We start from the raw sequence: 20,319 nt of genomic DNA on the forward strand, positions 1-20,319 counted from the left end.
TATGAATGGACAGTTACCAGGGCAATCATAGTTGGTGTCTAAACTCAGGATGGGAGCTTAAAAGAGCTTTAGAACTTAAATTTCTTGCCGAGTTACTATATAAATGTTTAGTACAGAAATTCGTACTTCATTCGTGACATCTGTAAGAATTATGGGCTGATTTGCAATTTATATACTATTTTGGTGGGAAAAGTGTTGTACAGTTGCATATCTCCTTTTCGTGTGAATAAGAGTTTATTCCTGTAGTTTTCTATAAATCTCAGCGCTGGGCTATTTTTCCAGCTACTGTGTTTCTAGAATGAGCCAAATTGGGTCTTCCTCGGCCAGTGTATTTCTTTTGCCAGAGTCTGTAACCACTTGTTAGCCTGTTACTTAATATGATTGTGGTCCAAAGTAGCATGGCTGCTACTTTGTTGGTAGCAGTAGCCTTTTCTTTCCACCTCCTGAGGATCAAAGGTGAATTGTAGCACGTGACAAAGATCAAAAAAATCAGAAAGCCACAAAAAACTCATCTGTAGCTGTGGAAGTTTGTGGCATTTCTCCTGACCAGGTAAATGTCAACCTGGTCTCATGTTACAAAGTCGCTTACTTTAGACATGATAATGGGAATGAGAGCCCAACACATTTAGTGGCAGGTATGCAGTTCTGTGACTGTCTGAACTTCCATAACCAGCTCTGTGTAACTGCTGAGGCTGATACATCTTCGCAGCATTCTGTGCAGGATGACAGCTGGGAACACGCTGCCGAGGTGGGCCCTTGCTGCCGGTCTGCTTAGTGTCATCTGGGAACGTCGCTGCTCTGGCGCTACGGAATAGCTGCTCAGATTTGTCAGAGTTCACTGGCACTGTTGGACTCTGTGGTAGGTGGACGCAAACTTCACTGACAAGATTTGAGAAACTAAAATTCTTGCAGAAATGTGGTTTGAGTGTATATATTGTAAATGGTCAGGTGAGTGGTCACAAAATGTTGTCCTTGAAGTGTAAACAGGAGAGAGACTGTGGGGACCTCAGATTCAGTGTACTGGTGACCTGGGCATTGTTGTAGCATTTGTTGCGTCTAAACTTTACTGTCAACATTTAGGAACGCATGTAGATAGAGATCGATGGAGATTTGTATTAATTATGCTTTCACACTCTTTTCCTCTTTTATTCTGTGCCTGTAAAAATTCCAGGATCAAACAAGCTTTCCCAAACCAGATTGCTTTCTTCTAATCATCTGTTTGAATATTGTCATAAGGTGGGTTTTTTTTGGGGTTTTTTTTTAAGAAACACTCTGCAGAACAATTAGTTACTTTCCCAGAATTGGGCTGATATTTCCAAATGGAATTTAACAGACTGTTACCAAGAAAATGGCACTGCTCTGAAGATTTTGTACAGTCTGTAATGCCACGTAATGTATCTGGGTGGAGAAGTTTGTATGTGTGTGAAGGCAGGAAAAATTAGCTCTGATTTTTACTTTGTGCGTGTCCTCCTATAATGCTGTTTTGTTGAGAGTCCTTTGTGAACAATAGTGGAGAAGAGGAAAACAGTGGTTTAAAAATCATATGTTGGTATGTTACCTATAATGTTTTTTATGTTGTTTTTAAAATTTGTCACTAAAAATTAGTTTGATACTTCCTCAGTTTCGTTAGACTAACTTTACAGATGCTGAGAAGCCTGTTAAAGGGTTTTTGACTGAAGGTAACATAACTTAAACTTTTCTTTCTTTAGGGCAAAGAAAGAAACCGGGCAGACTATAGCAAAGCTCCCCTCATTGGCAAGAGTAAAGAGAACCCTAACAGAGCATTGAGAAAGCCTGTTCTCCTTTCTCCTCAAGCTGCTGATCAAATGAGATTCAAATAAAACGAAGGAAATGTAAGCAGAGAGTCTTCCAAATTTGGGGGAAGGGAGGGGTGTTAGTGCGTGGGGAAAAAAGAAGTATACAAAATTCATCAAGAACTGTTGTACAAACTTTGGAAATCAAGAGTTTTTTGAAACTAACCAGTCCCCTTTTAATATTGTAATCTCTTCAGCTGTCTTTCAAGGGGAATTGTTATGTGAGAAGTATATAATTTCCAGACTGATACAAGGTTTGCCTGGTAGCAGATAGCTAGTGAAGAGGTTAGAAGAGACAGGGAGTAAGAACAAGGGTTGGGCTGGTAAGAGGACAAGAACTATCAAGGATTTCAACCTTTATGCCATTCTGACAGCAGCTGTGATACTGATGAGGTATAGAAATGGAAAAGGGACTTGTAACCTGTTCTTAAGGTGAACCTGTTACAAAGAGTAGATTCTAAGAAAATACATATATTTTATGGAATTGTGTTACTGCTAGTTTGGAGACATCTTTAATCTTCTAATGCTTGTAACTTGACTTGCAGGTTGCTTGAAACTGTATTCACATAGATGTCAAATTCTTTGGTGGCACTGCCACTGCTTTGTGTGACTGTGATATGGTAAAATTCTTGTTGCTTTTGTTTTTTAATATAACTTTTTTTGGCTGCTGGGAAAAATCTCACATTTGTCAAGCATGAAAATTCTGATAATGTTGGATAATCTTTGAAGGAGAAATATTTATTTGGAATTATAGATTGGTCTACTTTCTCTCATAGTTGCGTGGTTTTTTGTTTTTTTTCCTTTGAGTGCATGGCTGAACTCAATCCAAACTTCATGATCTTGCTACTTAATGGCTAGGAGACAAATTGCTACTACATTTATTAAGTAGCTTGTGATTTTTATTTTTATCTTTATTTCTTTTTCTCCTAAAGCATGAGTATTTGGATAGAGGAGAACATTTTACCTGAGCAGTCTTTTTACTGCATTGAAGTAGGTGGTTGGGATTCATGTGGAGTATTTTTCCACTTGCCTGACATCTCGAACTTTGCTGGAGATCTTCTCCTTTTTGCCTTGGTTTTTAATTTAGCATCTAGTCATACACATAATGTTTTCACATCAAAAATGTAATACAACTTTTTGTGAGGATGAGCATTTATTTTGATGACTTTGGTCTGAATTTTCATGTGCAACACTTGGTTTCCATTGCTTTGCTACTATGATGAAAGAGACGCCAGGAGAATATATTGCAAAAATCTATGTTGTTGATTTTTATGTTGTGCTTCAAGGTAAAACTTGAATGTGGTAGTGGAAGGCTTGATTGAAACTACTGCTCAAAACTCTGCAGATGAGAGGAAAAAAGGAGGCTATATAAAGGGTAGTATATGAGTACAAAAAGTTTGTATTAATAGAGGTGAGCTGTTACTTGCATATTATATTCAACTTAGGCCACTTTTTTAAAAAAAATATGTATGGAGATGGTAAAAAAAATTGGGTGATGACATATCATTAAAAATTTAAAATTTTCATACAGGAGGAGAGAGAAAATTGGGATTGTCCTCATTCAACTGAACTTAGATACTGTGGATTTGCCTTAATTACAGCTGTTGTTGGCCTTCTATCCTCTCTAAGTGCACTAATGAAATCCCTTACTTAGTGAGACACAGAAACTGTTTGGTTTGATAACAAAATGTATCCTTGTTCCAAAATGGGATAACCTTCACTTACACTTACTTGCCAACAGCTATGCCGGTGATAGCTGTGATTAGTAAAACTCTGGTGTAGTCAATACCCAGGAGAATAAATTACTAAAACTATATAAAGAGAAAAATATAGTGTGAGTTTGCTTATAGCTAGTTTCATAATTTTTTTTTTTTCCTGAATAACTGTCTTGAAAAGTGGAAGATTTAAGAGAGAAAACAACAAAAAAAAAACCCACCCCAAACCCAAAAGAACCCCAGACCAAAAACCAAGGGAAGACAAATTTTTGACACTGTATGATTAACCTACAAAACTTGCTGATCTGAGATAACACTAGGAGTTTTCTGCTCTTGGCCTCAAAATAGTTGCTTCTAGGGTTAGGAGAGGTATAAAGGAAACAGGAGTCATGCTTAACAGATGCTTTGGAGCTACCTTTTTAATTTTTTTTTTTTTCCTTTTTCCTCCAACTGTTGTATGTTGCGAGAAAACTTAGAACTGTGTCTACTGAAAGCGAATACTCCTATTCCATAGGCTTGAGTGAAATTATGACAGGACGTCAATCTGTGCTGTAGGCTATGCACCTATCACTAGTTATGTTTAATGGTGGAAAAGAATCCCAGGAACTGAATTGTGCCTGGCTTCATGGATGTATATTACGGCATTCTGATGTATTTTTTGACTTTATGCTATATCGTAGGAAGTGCATTTATATATGTTCTTAATTGGATTCAATTTGACACTTTTTTGAGATCCTCTAAAGGCAGCAATACAAGAGCTTCCAGAGCAATGTGAAGTAGTGAATGTGAAAGCATTCTTCACAGAAGGCTTTATAATGTTACCGTGGTAGTTCTGCTTACATATAGAGATGAGGGTACCTTGACCTCTCTAGCTGTTTGTCTATAATATACCTAGTGTCTTCAGGTCCTGAAATTGCTTCATATAGATCATAAAGCATTGTGCTTCAGTTTAATTGGAAAGTATTATGGGAAAAAAAGTGCTTATTTTTTGAGACTAAGGAGGACGGGCATTTGCTCCAGTTGGAAGTTATTCTTTGCATTCTGCATATCTAGACTGTGCCTATATGGATCTTTAAAATGCAACAAGTTCCTTCCTTTCTTACATTGCTGGAAAACATGTTTTATGAATCTAGATTTTCAGTTACAAAAAATCCAGCTTCTTCCATGAACACCTTTATAAAGGTAAAAAATGCTTTAGATAGCAGTGAATGTGAAATTCTGATTCTGAATATTCTGACAAGGCTGAATTAAGGGTCTGTGACTTTTTCCAAACCTTGTTTTTTGCTCTTGAAAACTCAACTTCAGTAATACATTTTTACTAGAGATGTAGAAACTGGAATGCACTTTAGTATAACTAGAAATACTAGCACAAGTGTTTTGGTAGTTTCATTTTTAAAAATTATTTTATTTTTCTGTGGTTTGTTTTTTTTTTCCTTCCAGATTCCATTTACAAATGTTTTTTTCAATTGTTTTTTTTTTTTCCTCTAATAGAAAAATCTTAACACCCCCACCCCCCCCCCCCCCCCAGTTCCCAGCTTTTCCCAAACTTCAAGATGTTGGTCATAGAAAATACAATATAAACAGTGATGTATGCAGTATAAACACTGAAATCACTGAAGTTAAACCTGCTATCACTTCATCAAACAAATGGACAATGTTTTTGTCTTCCCCCACATTCTGATAAATAATAAAATACAGGCAGATGACGAGAGAGTTGCATAAGAGCAACTTTTTTCCTTTTTCTTCCTGACTAAGAAGCAATTATTTTAGACAAAGCTGAAGACATCTAGAATGGTGGGAAATTCCACTTAAGATTAGTGAGAGGTTGAGATCTGTGCATGAATGAATGTCTTCCAGGCAGTTTAATGTTAAATAAAATATTCTGATGATGTCTCTTGCTGTTGTTAGTTTCTAGAATTTGATTAGTATTTAGGGCAGTGTAAAAAAGTAATTCTTTCTTACCTGTGTTTATAGTGTGCAGTGGTCAACTGGATAAAATGGAAGAGCAGGAAATGTTGTATGTGGGTGAGTTAGTTTCCGTAGGAGACAGGATAGATAGATGATTTTTTTTTTTTTTTTTTTTTTTTTTTTGAGCTTTGGATGTAGGCTTAGAAAACTTACTTTGGTTAGAGTGGAAAGAATTTCTTGTGGAAGTGAGGTACTGTGATCTCAGTTTTCTGGGATAGCCATTTCTAGTTCCTCAGTACTTCATTTCAGCATTGAATTCAAAAAGTGCAGAGCGATACTTGAAGTTGCATTCTATTTCATTTACCAGCTTCCTCTATACTCTGCTGGGTTCAGAATTTCCTGGGAGGATTATTTTGTTAAAGATGAGCTGCATTTTAAAATTAGATTAACTCATTTTTGGGATTCTTGAGAAGGCAGTTTTCCTGTAATTATTTATAATAAGCCTCTTGAAGTGCTTCGGGTTTTTTCTATTTGCTGGTGTCTGACACCTTTGCCTTCAGATACTTTCTTCTAATAATTGCAGAAGACAAGGTAAAGAATTTTCAGTCAGGTAGTACCTCTTCTTAGATTTCAAGGCTGGATTCTTTAAGAGTCAGCACAGATGCACTCTGCCAGAAATTGGCAATGCAAAAAGTATTCTTCATGCACTTGCCAGTCAGCAGCATAGATAGATAGACTGTGATTTGAAGAATATCTGTTGCTATTCTGCTAGACTTTTGAAGTTTCATTAGGTTTGAAACTGAGGATCTGTTAGATTAATAGAGTGGAAAAGAACAGCATCCATTGATAAGTCTTGGGTTTTTTTTTTAAAAAAAAAAGACAACTTTAAAAGACAGCAGGATTTTTTGATTCCTACTTGGTGATTTCAGGGATGAAGAGACTTTGGTGTCTTAAGTTGATATAATTTAAAAGCAAGTTGTTTCTTAAATCATGCAGCAGATTTTTCATGAAGGCACACCTTGGGAGGAAAAGGGGACTTTCTTAGGTCACTAGAGAATGAAACATCTTTTTCTAGGACTGTATACTTTGGCCAAAATGATTTGGACGTGCCATCTGCCTTAACCCTTGTTGATCCTTGTTAGGATTTGTCATGGGTAGTTCAAATTTAGTTTCCCAGTCATAGCAGGCGTAAGTGGGAAACATAGTGAATGACTTCTCTTTTGGGTGTATGTGATTTGACGTTACCACTTGTTACACGTGAACCAATGACTTCTATGCTGTGCAACAAAAGTAAAGGAAATGTTAGGCTTGCTGTAAAGCGAGAAGTGGAGGAAATCTGAACTGATGGAAAGAGCTTTCCATAAAACCAGAATATTCAGGATGCAAATATAAACTGGTTCTGCTAGTTCTCTTTTCAAAGCGTATATAAAAGAATTTTGTAAAAGGAAACTACCTTTAACTTGAAATATTATGATTATCGTGGCATTTCCCAGAATATTTGATGTGAATGTTTTTCTTCTGTGGTAGATTAGAACTTTTCCTTTGTAAACAGAGTGAGAAGTTACAAAAAAATACACGGTGTTGATCCACTTCCTCCACATGGGACTGGCATATGTATCTCAATCATGGACTTCCCCTGAACAACAGAGGAAGAGATTAAAGTACACTTTGTCCTATAATCATCTGGTCGTCTTTTGATTTTTTTTTTTTTCCTATTCTTTAAATGCTTCTACTAAAAACCTCGTATAGAAATATGGATCCCAACTGGGAGTTAATTTCATAGGTGAAATGCAATAACCTTGTATGTTTTCTGTTTTCTCTCCTGCACCCATAGACAAGAACCCAAACTGGAATTCAAAATGCAGAAGAAAGTACACAGGGCGAGCTTGGACAGCATGTCTCTTATCTGTTGTCTTGTGACCCAGGCTTTCAAAGCTTAAGAGGTCTTTTGATTTCTAAAAGAGGCTTTTGATTTCTTGCACTTCAAATGACTTTATACTGTGTTTTGGTAGCCCACTGAGATTACGAAGTAATTATTGAGAGCTGTAGATAGCAAGTGTAAGTCAAAATACAAACACTTTGTTTTACTACTGCCTCAGGCTGAATCTTAAAGCCGTTTTGCCAGCCCATATGTCATTATTCAAAAGAATGCTGTTAACTTTCAAAAAAGTAATAGTTGAACATAGTGTCACGTAAAAATCAGCTTTCCTAAATTGCACTGAATTACTTCTCTGTTGTCTTTTTTTTTTAATAGTTAAAATTGAAACCCTTTTAAAGTTTTTCTTCTCATCAGTGCAGTATATGTTAGACTGAAAGTTAATTCTATTCAACATATTATTGGGTAGATATTAAAAGTGTCAGTCCCTGGGCTCTTGGGTACTCCAAAAGAAATACTACATTATTAATAAATATTCCCATTCTTATCTCTTAATACAGATGTAATTACTTTGTACATCTATCCAATGCTTTCTTTTCTGTTTAGAATCCAGAAATTTGTTCTATGCAGGAGGGAGTATATATTAGAACTGTTTCCATGAAAGCATAGTCTAGCAGGCTTGCTAAATTGAGACCCAGAATGCCAGGCTGAGGGGTGGCTGGATGTTGTGAGAACGGGCCTCTGCAGCAAGACACACCCTCATGCTTAAGAGCTCTGGAGTCAAGATTCCCATGGCAGTCTCCCTGCTTAGCTTTAACTTTTTTTTTTTTGACATGTGAGCACTGAGTAAATTGATAATATGTTGTCACCGATATACTGCTTTCACCTTGCATTATTGTTTTAACCAGTCATCAAGGTTTGACAGTATATGTTGCATGTTATAATTGTACTGAGAAGTAGAAGCAGAATCGAGTCAGACGACTTGTCTAAAAGATGGTGAAAGACAGATGTATGTTCTTTTCAGTTAGTATGTGCTAGGAATTTATTAGAAGCTATAAAATGCTGAAATATAAGACAAAGGAAAAGTTCAGATTGTTTTAATAATTTAATTTTAAGATAGAGATTTCTGTGTGACAACTTCTATCACATTCTTGGTGATAGAAAGCACGTGACTAGGAAGATTGTGAAGAGCTGGAAATATCGCTCCAGGAACCTCATTATTTGGCTCTCTGAGGGTATCCTGTAAAGTACAGAAGAAAATTCTGTGAAGAGTGGAACTGATGAAGTCTGGTTTCCTACTAATCTGTGCTCTACATCCCTTTTTTTATCCCTACTTCCCCCCTCCTCAATTAAAATAAAAAAAATAAAAAAAACCTCCAGCCCACCCCCTGCCATTATGATCTTGGAGGAGACTAAGACCATGAAGTTAGCCTGGACAAGAGGGAGCAGGTGGTCTTGGCTGGTTTGGATGTAATTGTGTACTGACTGGCCAACTGAGAGACCACACAGAGGTGATGATGATTGAGGTTGCACTTTTATAGCCTCTTGCTCACTAGGACACTACGTTAAGTTTCTCTTTCTGTTCCCCACATAGCTGTTCATTTTCATGAAACCTATCTGTCCAGTTGGTTCCCAAGTGTTTTTGAGAGGCTAGGAGGAGAGACAGCACAATCACAAGCCCTATCTCATTAAAAGCTAGACTGAAAAAACATACCCCACACTACCGAAAAAATGACCTAGTTAGGATGAGATGCTGAAGTTTGTGTGGTTTTACACTTTTTAGATAAAAATATGCAAACTGTTTTTTGAAGAGGAGAGGTTGAATCATCTCATTGGTCACTTTTCTGTGATCTTTAGCTCCCTGTCCAACTTCAGGTTTCTTTTTCAGAGCTTAATTTAGATATTGTGCATGTAGTGCTGTTCTGTTTGAATAACTTCTGTTCTCAGTGCAAATTGTAATTTGATAGAAAAGCTTTTCTGTCCTAAGTAATAACCAAATTAGGTTGTGTCTTCTGCTATCATCTTCTCTGGTAGTGTAACAAAAACATTTACTTCAAATAACTTCTTGACCTTTTTGAATTTTAAAAATTTGGCAAAAGCTTACTTGCTTTGTATTGTCAATATATTGAAACTGTCTTCATGTAGAGCTTGCTATGTGCCAAATCCCGTGGTCCTTTTTGCAATCAATTTTTTTTGGGGGTGTTTTAGGCTGCGTAAGAGTTACAATTTTTTTTTTTTTTTTTTAATGAAAACTTAGTTTGAATTTTTATAGAAACTTCATTGTATTTCTATGTTGCAAATTGGTTTTATTCCCAAAAAGCAAATAAAAAATATATGTGGTATAATACAGAACATGAATGCAGGTTTCTAGGATGTTTACTCTCTCTGAGGTGAGAACAGCATCCTTGCTTTAAACAAGGAAAGAGCAAAATGCTTTTTGTTTGGGAACTCCCATGCTTTCTAATTCTTGGAACATCTTTGTCGGTAAATTCACTTTTGCTTCCAGTTTCTAACCCTCTGTACTAATATTAGTATAAGTTAAGTAACAACAAATTGTTCTAACCTTTATTACAGTATATACAGCATGAAATATTAACTGAGGCCCAGTCTCAGATACTTGAGTATCACTTGTATTGAACAAGAGTAGTGACAGAAATGGAGCTCACTGAGACATGACAGACTGGAGCAAGCAGTGTCACCCATCTGATGACCAGCACAATCTCTGCTTCTGTTACTCTGCAGAAGCATACGCTGGCTACAGGAGAGGTGGCTGAAAGAATGTAATCAACAGTGGAGAGAACTGACCTTGGTGACTGTGCCTCTTTTTATGTGTTTTTCTGTCCTGAAAGGTGATTGTCCAAGATTTAACAGTCTTAAAAGACATCTAAAAGTCATTCTTTTATTGTGATGATTTTTCCCAGGGATAAGAGACAGGAGCTTAAGAAACAGCTAGTGGTGAATTAGGAGTTAAGATTTAGCTTGCTGAACAAGAACCAGAGTCTTTGACTTGATGGCAGCTTGCCGTGCCTTTAGGAATCGGAGGCCTCCACTAGTAACTGGCCTATCTTGAAAGTTCTAGCCAGACTCCTCTCCCTGCTTTCTGGGAGTGTGTTATCTTCACTGCTGTAAGTGCATAGGATCTTACTGAGGTGTGACTTCAAAATTGCTTCTTGTTGGCAGTTTGAAACATGATTATGGGGGTATAATCTGAGTCCTGCTGTTAAAGGTTCCTGAAAAGGAGAAGATGACATTGCAGATGTCACCCTGTAGCGGTATGTAAACCATAACAGAAAGCTGTTTGCAAAAGGTTGGCAGCTGAAATGATTGTATTATCTGCACTTTTGTTCACCGCTGACCCCATATACAGGTGTAAGAGCATGCAACTCATATGCACGAGGACATAGCTCTGTACGTACAGATTTCTGTGTGCAGTTTGATAGACATCATGTCTCCCCACCCCCTCGTTAAATGCAAGCTCTTTTGCTGTTCTTTTAAGCTCAGATCTCTATTATATTCTATTGCAGTACTTCATGAATGGCTTCCTAGTTTTGCTGCATAAGAAAATGCTGGCAGTTCAGAGTATTGTGGAAGAGAATTCCTCACCAAGCTGGCTACTCTGGTGCTGTGCTTGTTTAGCTTTTCTGGTCTGACATACTTCATAAAACAGAAATATAAAACCTGAGGCACACAAACTTGACTGCTAGGCATATTGCATAGTAAATTTTATTTATCAGTGTGCTTTCTGGTTGTTTTCTGTGACAAGATATCCAATACATCAATTCCAAAAGTGGAGCCCTATGGAGCCCTGTGCAGTTTATTTTGGTATGAAATCTCTCTTGACAGCTGACAGTCCAGCCCCTGAGCAGTTTCGTATCTCTATGAAACTCTCACCTGCTGCTTATTTGGCATTCGGTACTCTTTCTCAGTTAAATCTTGAATATTCTCCTTCTCACCACTGCCTGCCTACTTGTGACTAATTGTTCAATTTCCATGAAGAAATTGTGCTATTGGGAGACTTCACATCTCTAATCATCTTTAGCTTCTTTTTGTTTGGAAGAAACTTAATGGGGAAACAGATGTTCAGTAGTTGTGTTGTATGAATTACAAGTTCAGGAACTTTGTGCTGTCTTGACTTGCCAATTCTCCTATCAGCATCTGTTTTAGTGCTGCTTTTTCCGAATTTCTTCTGTGGGTCAGAATCAGGCCATGCCTTGTTTTATTCTGGCATTTTAAGGAAAATCATGTTCCCTGTGTTGTTCTTACCAGTCAACATGCTTGAAGTTGGCTTTTGACTTCAAGAGTTGACAGAATGGTAGAGGTCTTGAATATGATTAAAAAAAACCCCACGCAGTTGCAGAGGGAAAAGAGGTATTAATATCTATCTACAAATTATAAATCAGAGAACTGAAAATCTTTACTATTCTTAAACTACAAGCTCCAAATGAAGCTTTTCCCACAGTCATGCACAAGAAGCAAATCCATAGGTAGCTAAGTTTCACCAGTCTGGATGCTTATGGAGTTGCACTTTTTTTCCTCCCTTGCTAATCTCCTTTTCCCTTACAACTGCAACAAAGTGCCAGGTTCTGAGCTCATGACTGGGTTCCCCCGTATCCAGCCACAGATGTTCAGCAATGGCAGTCATGCCTTGGGCAATCTCTAAAGCTAGACTGCTTTCGTCAGCTGCTTTCCTTTCTCAATCATGGCACTTCTCTTAACCTCCTTGTCTCTCAGACTTTTGTTCTCAGGATCACATCTCATTTTTTGTGTGCTGGTTACAATCTCTTGAATTGCCTCTTCAGTGTCATAATTATCTGTGTGGGTTTTTCTGGTGTGTGTTGGTTTTTTGGGTTTGGGTTTTTTTTTTTTTTAATGCTTGCTGCTGAAACTCTAGTTCAGGCTTTGCTTACTTCCCTGGTCTGAAATAATCTGAGTTTCCTCATTAATAAGAAGTGCAAGTTAATTTCAGTTCAGCACTGATTTTTCTGTTTTTTCAGATATTGTTCTGTCAAGGTATTAGACTCCGCAGTCTTTGAAGAGTAGACAAGGAACAGCCAGACATCACTTCAAATTATGGACCAGAATTTATATTTCCCTTTCAGTTACTGTAGAAATTGTTTTGTTTGGAGTTTCTTTCGTTTATGTTTCTTTTTTTTGGTGGTTTTGAATAAGACCCCATCGTCGGATTTATGTACTGAATTATGAGGATGGTTTCTTTGGGCTCTCTCTGTGTTTGATGGAGATAGAGACGCTTTCCCCTGGGGTGAGGGGACAATGAAGTGGGGACTCTTCACTCAACACCTCTACCCTTGCTCAGCTGGTGTTGGTAAAGACATGAAATAGTATCAGCAATGAGTCACAATGATTTTTGTCTTTTGTTTCTAGAAATAACAGTTGGCATCAGAAATGAAAGAAATTTCCTTGTCTGTTTAGTCTCCATGGAGAATTCTATACCAAAAGTATAGATGCAGAAATGATCTACAAGAAAATACATTTAATTACAAGTACTTGTTTTGGGCTTAGCAAGGGAAAATAAGAGATCACAAAAACTGTGTACAAGAAGATTGTGTATTTGGGATGTGAGGCATTTGACTCCCTTTGTGGTATCGGTGGACATACTTTTATAATTGAGAAGTGAACTGGGCCTCATTTCTTCATTTTACTTCTTAAAGTTGAATTATAACTGTAGCAGTTGAGGCAACTGTAGAGCAGTGGAAGAGGTTTATATTTCAAGTGTCAGTTAACATGGAGGGAGAATTGACGTATGCCTTTCTCCTGTAAATAGCTGGGCATTTCTCTTATGTAAATAGGTGTTGTATCCTCCAACTGTGCTTTCTCCTTCATGTGCTGAGGTTTTTTAAGACCACTTACACTTGTTTGACTACAAGATAAGCAAGGAAATTACTGAAAACAGGTTTTGAAATTTAACCTGGGGTATTATTCCTCTGTTGCTCTGCTAATGCTTTGCATGCTGACCTAGAAGAATCATAGTCCAAGATAATAGGTACTGTAATTCAGTCTTCAACTGCATTAATTATTTTGCCAGCTGCCTGTCAGTTGTGCTTAGTCCTGGTGAATTAATCAAGTGGCCATGTAATATAGGCCTTTCTCCTCTGTCAGTTTGACTTGTATCACCTGTTCTCTTCATGTGGGGATGTACAATGAAAAGGTTGGAAAGTGTTTAATACGTAAAAACCTATTGTGTTGTTCTAAAACAGACTTAAAGCAGCATGTCTTACACTTTGCTATTGCATGGGATAGACAGGAGAAGTTGGCAGTGAAGCTGTGTAGACTCCAGATACCCTGTATAGGACACTGGTGGTTGTGTGCTTTTTACAGTAGCATCTGAGTAGTATCGTGCATGGTACTGTACCGGTGCACCTTCTCTACCACACCCCTTGCTACTTCCTCTAATGATACAACTTCAATATTAAGGACATTTTTCAGAGAGAGAGGAAGATATTGAAGAATGCAAGCTCTGTCCTTATTTGTTCCTAGAGCGATGTCCATAATTAACTAACACTTTGCTTTCAGGAATAGGTTTTAATTCATGACCTTTTAGAGCCTTTGAAAAATGTAGAATATTTTACAGATTTGCAATGCTTAATATACTTAGGCAGTTATGTATGTATTATGTTCACATGATGTGTGGACACGCATCTGTTCTTAGTGCTTTGTGTTTTTATGTAGTCTGTCAGAGATGCTGTATTTGTTTTATTTAAATGGAAAAAGAGGTCTTCATTTCTCAGAAGTTTTCTCATTTTTGTTTCACAGAAACTATCTTAGAGCATGGACGCCAGTAAGAAGACAGAACCCCCTTTATCTGTAGAAATGGTACAACAAAGGGCCAATCCTGATCGCAGTCCTTCAGCATCAATTTATGTTCCAGAGCAAGGTGGCTACAAAGAGAAATTTGTAAATGCCGTGGAAGATAAGTATAAATGTGAAAAATGTCACCTCATCTTATGCAATCCTAAACAGACGGAATGTGGACACAGATTCTGTGAGACCTGCATGAATGCCTTGCTAAGGTATGTTTTTTGTTGTGATAGAACATGTTGATACCTTTAAATCTTGTGAACTGCTGAAAATAGTGTGAACACCATTGTAGCTTTAGGAATACATTAAGCTAATGCGCTGGCTCAAAGCAGCCTTCCGCTTGTTGCTTGCTTGATTATTTGTTATCCATATGCTGGTGCAAACATTTGTGTTCCACTCTGTGTCAGGATGAGATAACTAAGCTTTCCACCAGTATTGTTGAAATGGTTGTTAAAGTGGTTTAATCCCATGTAGTGATATGTTAGGTAAGAATTGCATTGCCTGTGGAGCCTAGACTGAGTAGCCATTTCATGTGACTGCTAACATGGCTAGTCTGGTGTAGAATACACTTAGTAAATTGTGGCTGTGCGAGGAGGTGAGCCTGCAGAGGCTCCTTAGAGTGATGGTACCTAATCTAGCTATGAACCCAGCCTTAGAGTTGGGTGGTGGGACCCTTAGATAAATGTAACTGCTTGTGGAGCTTCCTTTCCCTGTAACTCTTCTAGCTGTATGTCCTGGGGCTTATATGTTTTGTGGATTCCAGGAGGGTCAGGAAGGCTGGCTTCTCTATAACTGAGATGTTTGGGCCAGAGTCCAAAGTGGGTGAGTGAATGTTATAGACATAAATGAACGCTGAGAGATGCAGTCTTTCCCAGTCAAGGTAAAAGTGTGATCATTCAAGGAGTATCTAGCTTTTAAGAAGTATCTGTGCATCAGTTGAAGTATATGTCTTTGCTGCTTAACTTTGATGCATTGCTACTGATAGTATTCGGCAGTGTGATTTCAAAACTTGGTCTATGTTTGGAGACCATTCTGCAAACTTTAATCTCCTGGGGTAAATAAGCAGTCAATACTTCCATTTACTACTGGGAAAGCAGAGGTAAAGAAAGAGATTGAGCTCACTGAATGTTGCACACTGGACTACTAACAGAGAGAGGATTTGACTTTGGAAGGTCTTGGTGATCTCCTGTTTACTTTTTGTGACCGTCCTGACTCTAGGTATTAGTTTATATTTCACTTGGAAACACTGTAATCTCAGGTAGATATAAATCAAGACTACATGCAGCATGGCAAAAGAGATTGGAGGATATTACATTGCTCTGTCTCATGATAAAGAGTTAACCTCTGTACTGGGCAAATACAAGGGTCCATAACTCACTAATCCACTCCTGTAGGTTTTGTGCTACAGCATGTCAAATTTAAAACAACAAGAAAAAAAACCCACCAAATTTTCTTTCAATACACATTTTCAGGTGAGGTGTAGTTTGTATTTAAGAAATGCGGTTATTTCTTTCTGAATGTGTGTTTTCTGGAAGACTCTTACATGGTTAATAACAGTGACTGCAGAAAAGCAAACACCTGCCATGCTTGGATGTGTGCAGATGGACAGAGCAGATCCTTAACAATCTAAGCAGTAACAATTCTGGCATTGCTGGAATCTGGGCAGTTTTCCTTCCCTGCTGTGAGACTTGCACATGTGCTTATTACAGTGCAGTGAGAATATGTGTAATTTTACCTTCCTGACTTTCCAACCAGTCTGTTATTGAAAAGGACACATGGGTAAGACCATCTACCACACTGCTTTTTCATTGGAGTTATTTCACTATATTTAAGTGCTTGTTGCAAACAAATCCTTTATTAAAATTCAACTTACAGCTCCTTTTTTTGAGAAATAAAAAGTTTGCCATAAAACTGGAAGCAAAATAAGTTTTTGTTTCTGTATTTGGCACAAAAATTTTTCATTCAGTGTTGATATGCTGCTACACACACACACACACACACACGTTATATGCTAGCAGCTTCTGTTCCAGGGTTATTTGAGGACAAAGAATTGGGAGTCAGTGTAGATAACGCAGTAAAGATGTCTGTTCAGTATGCAGCAGTAGTTTAAAAGAGCAAGTGGGATGCTTCAGTGAATTCAGTAAGAGCAAGGAAAGCATGACATTGTATTAAACATTATATGCCCTCAAGTAGATTAGTTCCCCCCCCCTTTTTTTTTTTTATTTAAGAAAAATATTACAGATATTGAAGCTGCAAGGTAGTTAAGATGCTCAGAAATATGATGAGACACAGAATGGTCAGTTCAAGGAGCAGAAGCCAGTGAGATGATTTGAAATAACCATACTGATTATATAACATAATTGAGCTTACTCAGCCTTTTACGTTGATTTGCACTGTTGCTAGCAGCTGCAACTTATGTAGCCTGTCAATGAGTTGCTTTATGAAAGAATTTACCTAGCTTTTACCTAGTGCCTTTCATCTATAGGTCTCTGTGCTTTACGAGGGAGATCAGTATGACTATCCCCATTTTACATGGGAAAAGGAGCTAAAAAGGAATGAAGGGATTTACACTATGACACATAGCAGGTCAGGGCCAGAAACAGCTGTAGGAACCCAGGTTTCCTACACTCAGTTCAGTTTCTATTCAGACTGCTCTGCTCCTCAACCTACCCGTTGTCTGAGAGATCACAAGTTTGGTAATTAGATTACCAAAACAGCTACAGGGCAATAGTTCACCTAAAGGAGGGAGCAAGGATCTGTAATAGTTGCTAAAACCAGAACAGACTTGAAGGAGATGGACATAAATACTTTTTTACCCAAAAAGGATGTATAATTGACTGTCAGAGAAAGTAAAGTTTAATTAGGTGTTGTTTGAAAAGGGAGGATAATTGAAGAGACAATATTTTGCCTGTTTGCACAGGTAGATTGAGAAGTGATGAAAACTGTGGATCAGGCGCAGATTGTAAAATAGGGAATGAATTTTGCCGTCTTGAAGAAAACCACTGCGCAGTTGGCTGGAGGCATTGTGATGGTCCTATTTCTTCGGGAATGCCAGATACTGTCCACTGAAAACTGTGTTCAAATTTTTACGAGTAACATCATGTTATCTCATTATAATGAACTATATCCACTTTTAGTGATTTTGAAATATATTGAATAATCATAACTAAGTGCCTCATAAACAGAAATATTTGTACTACAAAAATTCAGATGAGTTAAACTAGTTTTTCTGTTTTCTCTCCAGTTCTTCTAGTCCAAAATGTACAGCGTGTCAAGAAAGCATAGTGAAAGATAAGGTATTGTTCAAATTGTTTCTTATTCAAGAGTATTGAATTGTGTGGCGTATATAAGATGTGTTACTGCTTTGTGGTAATTATTTCATAAGCCTAATAAGCTACCTGAGGAAGATAGTTTTGTTATAAAAGCTAAACCATGTATTTTATATAGGAAGACAGCTCATTTTTACTGTTAACCACATGGTAGAAAACAACATGTCAGCTTCTTCCCCAATGGTCTAGTCAGGTGTCACATCTTGTTTTCATAGCTGGGAGCTGCAGCAACACATTGCAGTTGTCTTCCCATCAGCTGGGAGGATGGTAAGAAATATTGCATCTCCTGTAGATGCAGAAATGTGACAGACCTAGGCAAACCTTACTCCTGATTTGGCTCCAGACCAGTGTCTACTGTTTCACTAATCTGTTTTTACAGTGTGTTGTTCTGTGAACCACACTGGAACCAAAACAGTGTGGAGTTAAAGTAACTGTAATAGAATCAGATTCTTTTTATATGGGTAAGTTATTTCATAGAATCATTAAGGTTGGAAGAAACCTCTAAGATCGAGTCCAATCATCAACCCAACACCGCCATGCCCACTAAACCATGTCCCTAAGCGCCTCATCTACACGTCTTTTAAATACCTCCAGGGATGGGGACTCCACCACTTCCCTGGGCAGCCTCTTCCATTGTCTAACCACTCTTTCAGAAAAGAAATTTTTCCTCGTGTCCAATCTAAACCTCCCCTGGCACAACTTGAGGCCATTTCCTCTCGTCCTATCACTAGTTACCTGGGAGAAGAGACTGACACCCACCTCGCTACAACCTCCTTTCAGGGAGTTGTAGAGAGCGATGAGGTCTCCCCTCAGCCTCCTCTTCTCCAGGCTAAACAACCCCAGTTCCCTCAGCCGCTCCTCATAAGACTTGTTCTCCAGACCCTTCCCCAGCTTCGTTGCCCTTCTCTGGACACGCTCTGACACCTCGACGTCCTTCTTGTAGTGAGGGGCCCAAAACTGAACACAGTATTCGAGGTGCGGCCTCACCAGGGCCGAGTACAGGGGCACGATCACTTCCCTACTCCTGCTGGCCACGCTATTTCTGATACAGGCCAGGATGCCATTGGCCTTCTTGGCCGCCTGGGCACACTGCCGGCTCATGTTCAGCCGGCTGTCGACCAACACCCCCAGGTCCTTTTCCGCCAGGCAGCTTTCCAGCCACTCTTCCCCAAGTCTGTACCGCTGCATGGGGCTGTTGTGGCTGAAGTGCAGGACCCGGCACTTGGCCTTGTTGAACCTCATACAGTTGGCCTGGGCCCATCGATCCAGCCTGTCCAGGTCCCTCTGCAGAGCCTTCCTACCCTCGAGCAGATCAACACTCCCGCCCAACTTGGTGTCGTCTGCAAACTTACTGAGGGTGCACTCGATGCCCTCGTCCAGATCATTGATAAAGATATTGAACAAGACCGGCCCCAGAACTGAGCCCTGGGGAACACCGCTCGTGACCGGCCGCCAACTGGATGTAACTCCATTCATCACAACTCTCTGGGCCCGGCCGTCCAGCCAGTTTTTGACCCAGCGCAGAGTCCACCTGTCTAAGCCGTGAGCCGCCAGCTTCTCTAGGAGAATGCTGTGGGAGACAGTGTCAAAGGCCTTACTGAAGTCCAGGTAGACCACATCCACAGCCTTTCCCTCATCCACTAGGCGGGTCACCTGGTCATAGAAGGAGATCTGGTTGGTCAAGCAGGACCTGCCTCTCATGAACCCGTGCTGGCTGGGCCGGATCCCCTGGTTGTCCCGCTCATGCCTTGTGAGCGCCCTCAAGATGAACCGCTCCATAATCTTCCCCGGCACCGAGGTCAGGCTGACAGGCCTGTAGTTCCCCAGATCCTCCTTCCAGCCCTTCTTGTAGATGGGCGTCACATTGGCAAGCCTCCAGTCGTATCATTTCACTGATACGCTCTTCGCTGTTTTTCCCAGCAAAACTTTGTGTTGCCTTTGAAAGGTTGAGAGTAGAGAAAATGTTTTGATTTACATGGTTTATGCAGTTTTTATATTAGATTTTTCTAAAGCGTTTAGTAAATTCTTTGTGTTAGTAGTCTTTCCTGCCTAAATGAATACTTGTAACAGTAACCATTTTCAAGAAAAGGTTAGTGGGTACATTAATTTCTCCTTGTCTTAACTCAAAATAGTTCTCTGAACAGTGCTCAGCGTAATTCAGTTTTGACATGGATGGGCTCTCCAGGAGCTCAGACCAATAATCATGATGCCTACTTTATTTGGGTTTTTTAACTCTGACTTTCTAGCTCCCAGTATACATAAATATGTATGTTTGTTATGAAACTTCAAATATCTCTAAAACAGGAGGAGGACAAGAAGGGCAGTGTGTATTAAATACATGTTAGACTAACTCTGCAAGTCAGTGATTTTCATGAAACTGGAAACCTTTCCCCATAGAATACTGATGTCCAAAATCACTGAAGAGCTTTTAGACAGTCTTGGGAAAACAGTTTAAAAATTACCTTCTTACTTTAACTTCAGTCAGCAAAACTGTACCTAGTAACCTTTGAGTTACTTTGGAAAAAATACTACAGTACTGGCAAATTGATTATTCAAATGAGATTTGTTGATTCACTAAACTTTACATATGCATCTGAAAAGTAAACAGAAATCAGTGACCTGTGTCAGATGAGATTGAATGAGAATGGTTGCAGCGTTTCATTCTTCACTGATACTGGGGATAGATTCATAGTCACTGTGGACAGAGCTGATCGTAATTTGTTGTTGTGGTTGTTAAATGTTAGCATGCAGAACCGTTCTGTAATTACAGTATCCCTGCAGTGTACACATTATCACAGAACTCTGTTTGTCAGAGAAGTAGTCATAGGCTGGGCTTGGTTCTTCGGTATTTCTTAATGGTC

The 20,319-nt window shown here is 38.8% G+C and overlaps 1 protein-coding gene across 7 annotated transcripts in view; it reads left to right on the forward strand.

The window, feature by feature from the left end:
- TRAF3 (TNF receptor associated factor 3) overlaps positions 1–20,319 on the forward strand; it is a 74,609-nt gene that overhangs the window by 23,625 nt on the left and 30,665 nt on the right. For 6 of the 7 annotated variants that reach the window (XM_076345487.1, XM_076345493.1, XM_076345491.1 and 3 more), the window contains 2 exons: positions 14,085–14,341; positions 17,374–17,425. In XM_076345487.1, coding sequence (XP_076201602.1) covers positions 14,100–14,341; positions 17,374–17,425 — 294 coding nt within the window. In that variant the 5' untranslated portion in view covers positions 14,085–14,099. Of the gene's footprint in view, positions 1–713; positions 860–1,709; positions 1,854–14,084; positions 14,342–17,373; positions 17,426–20,319 lie in introns of those variants that run through there. The other variant, XM_076345488.1, reaches the window with a different exon arrangement.

The sequence above is a fragment of the Aptenodytes patagonicus genome, chromosome 7, assembly GCF_965638725.1.
Source record: "Aptenodytes patagonicus chromosome 7, bAptPat1.pri.cur, whole genome shotgun sequence".
NCBI lineage: Eukaryota > Metazoa > Chordata > Aves > Sphenisciformes > Spheniscidae > Aptenodytes > Aptenodytes patagonicus.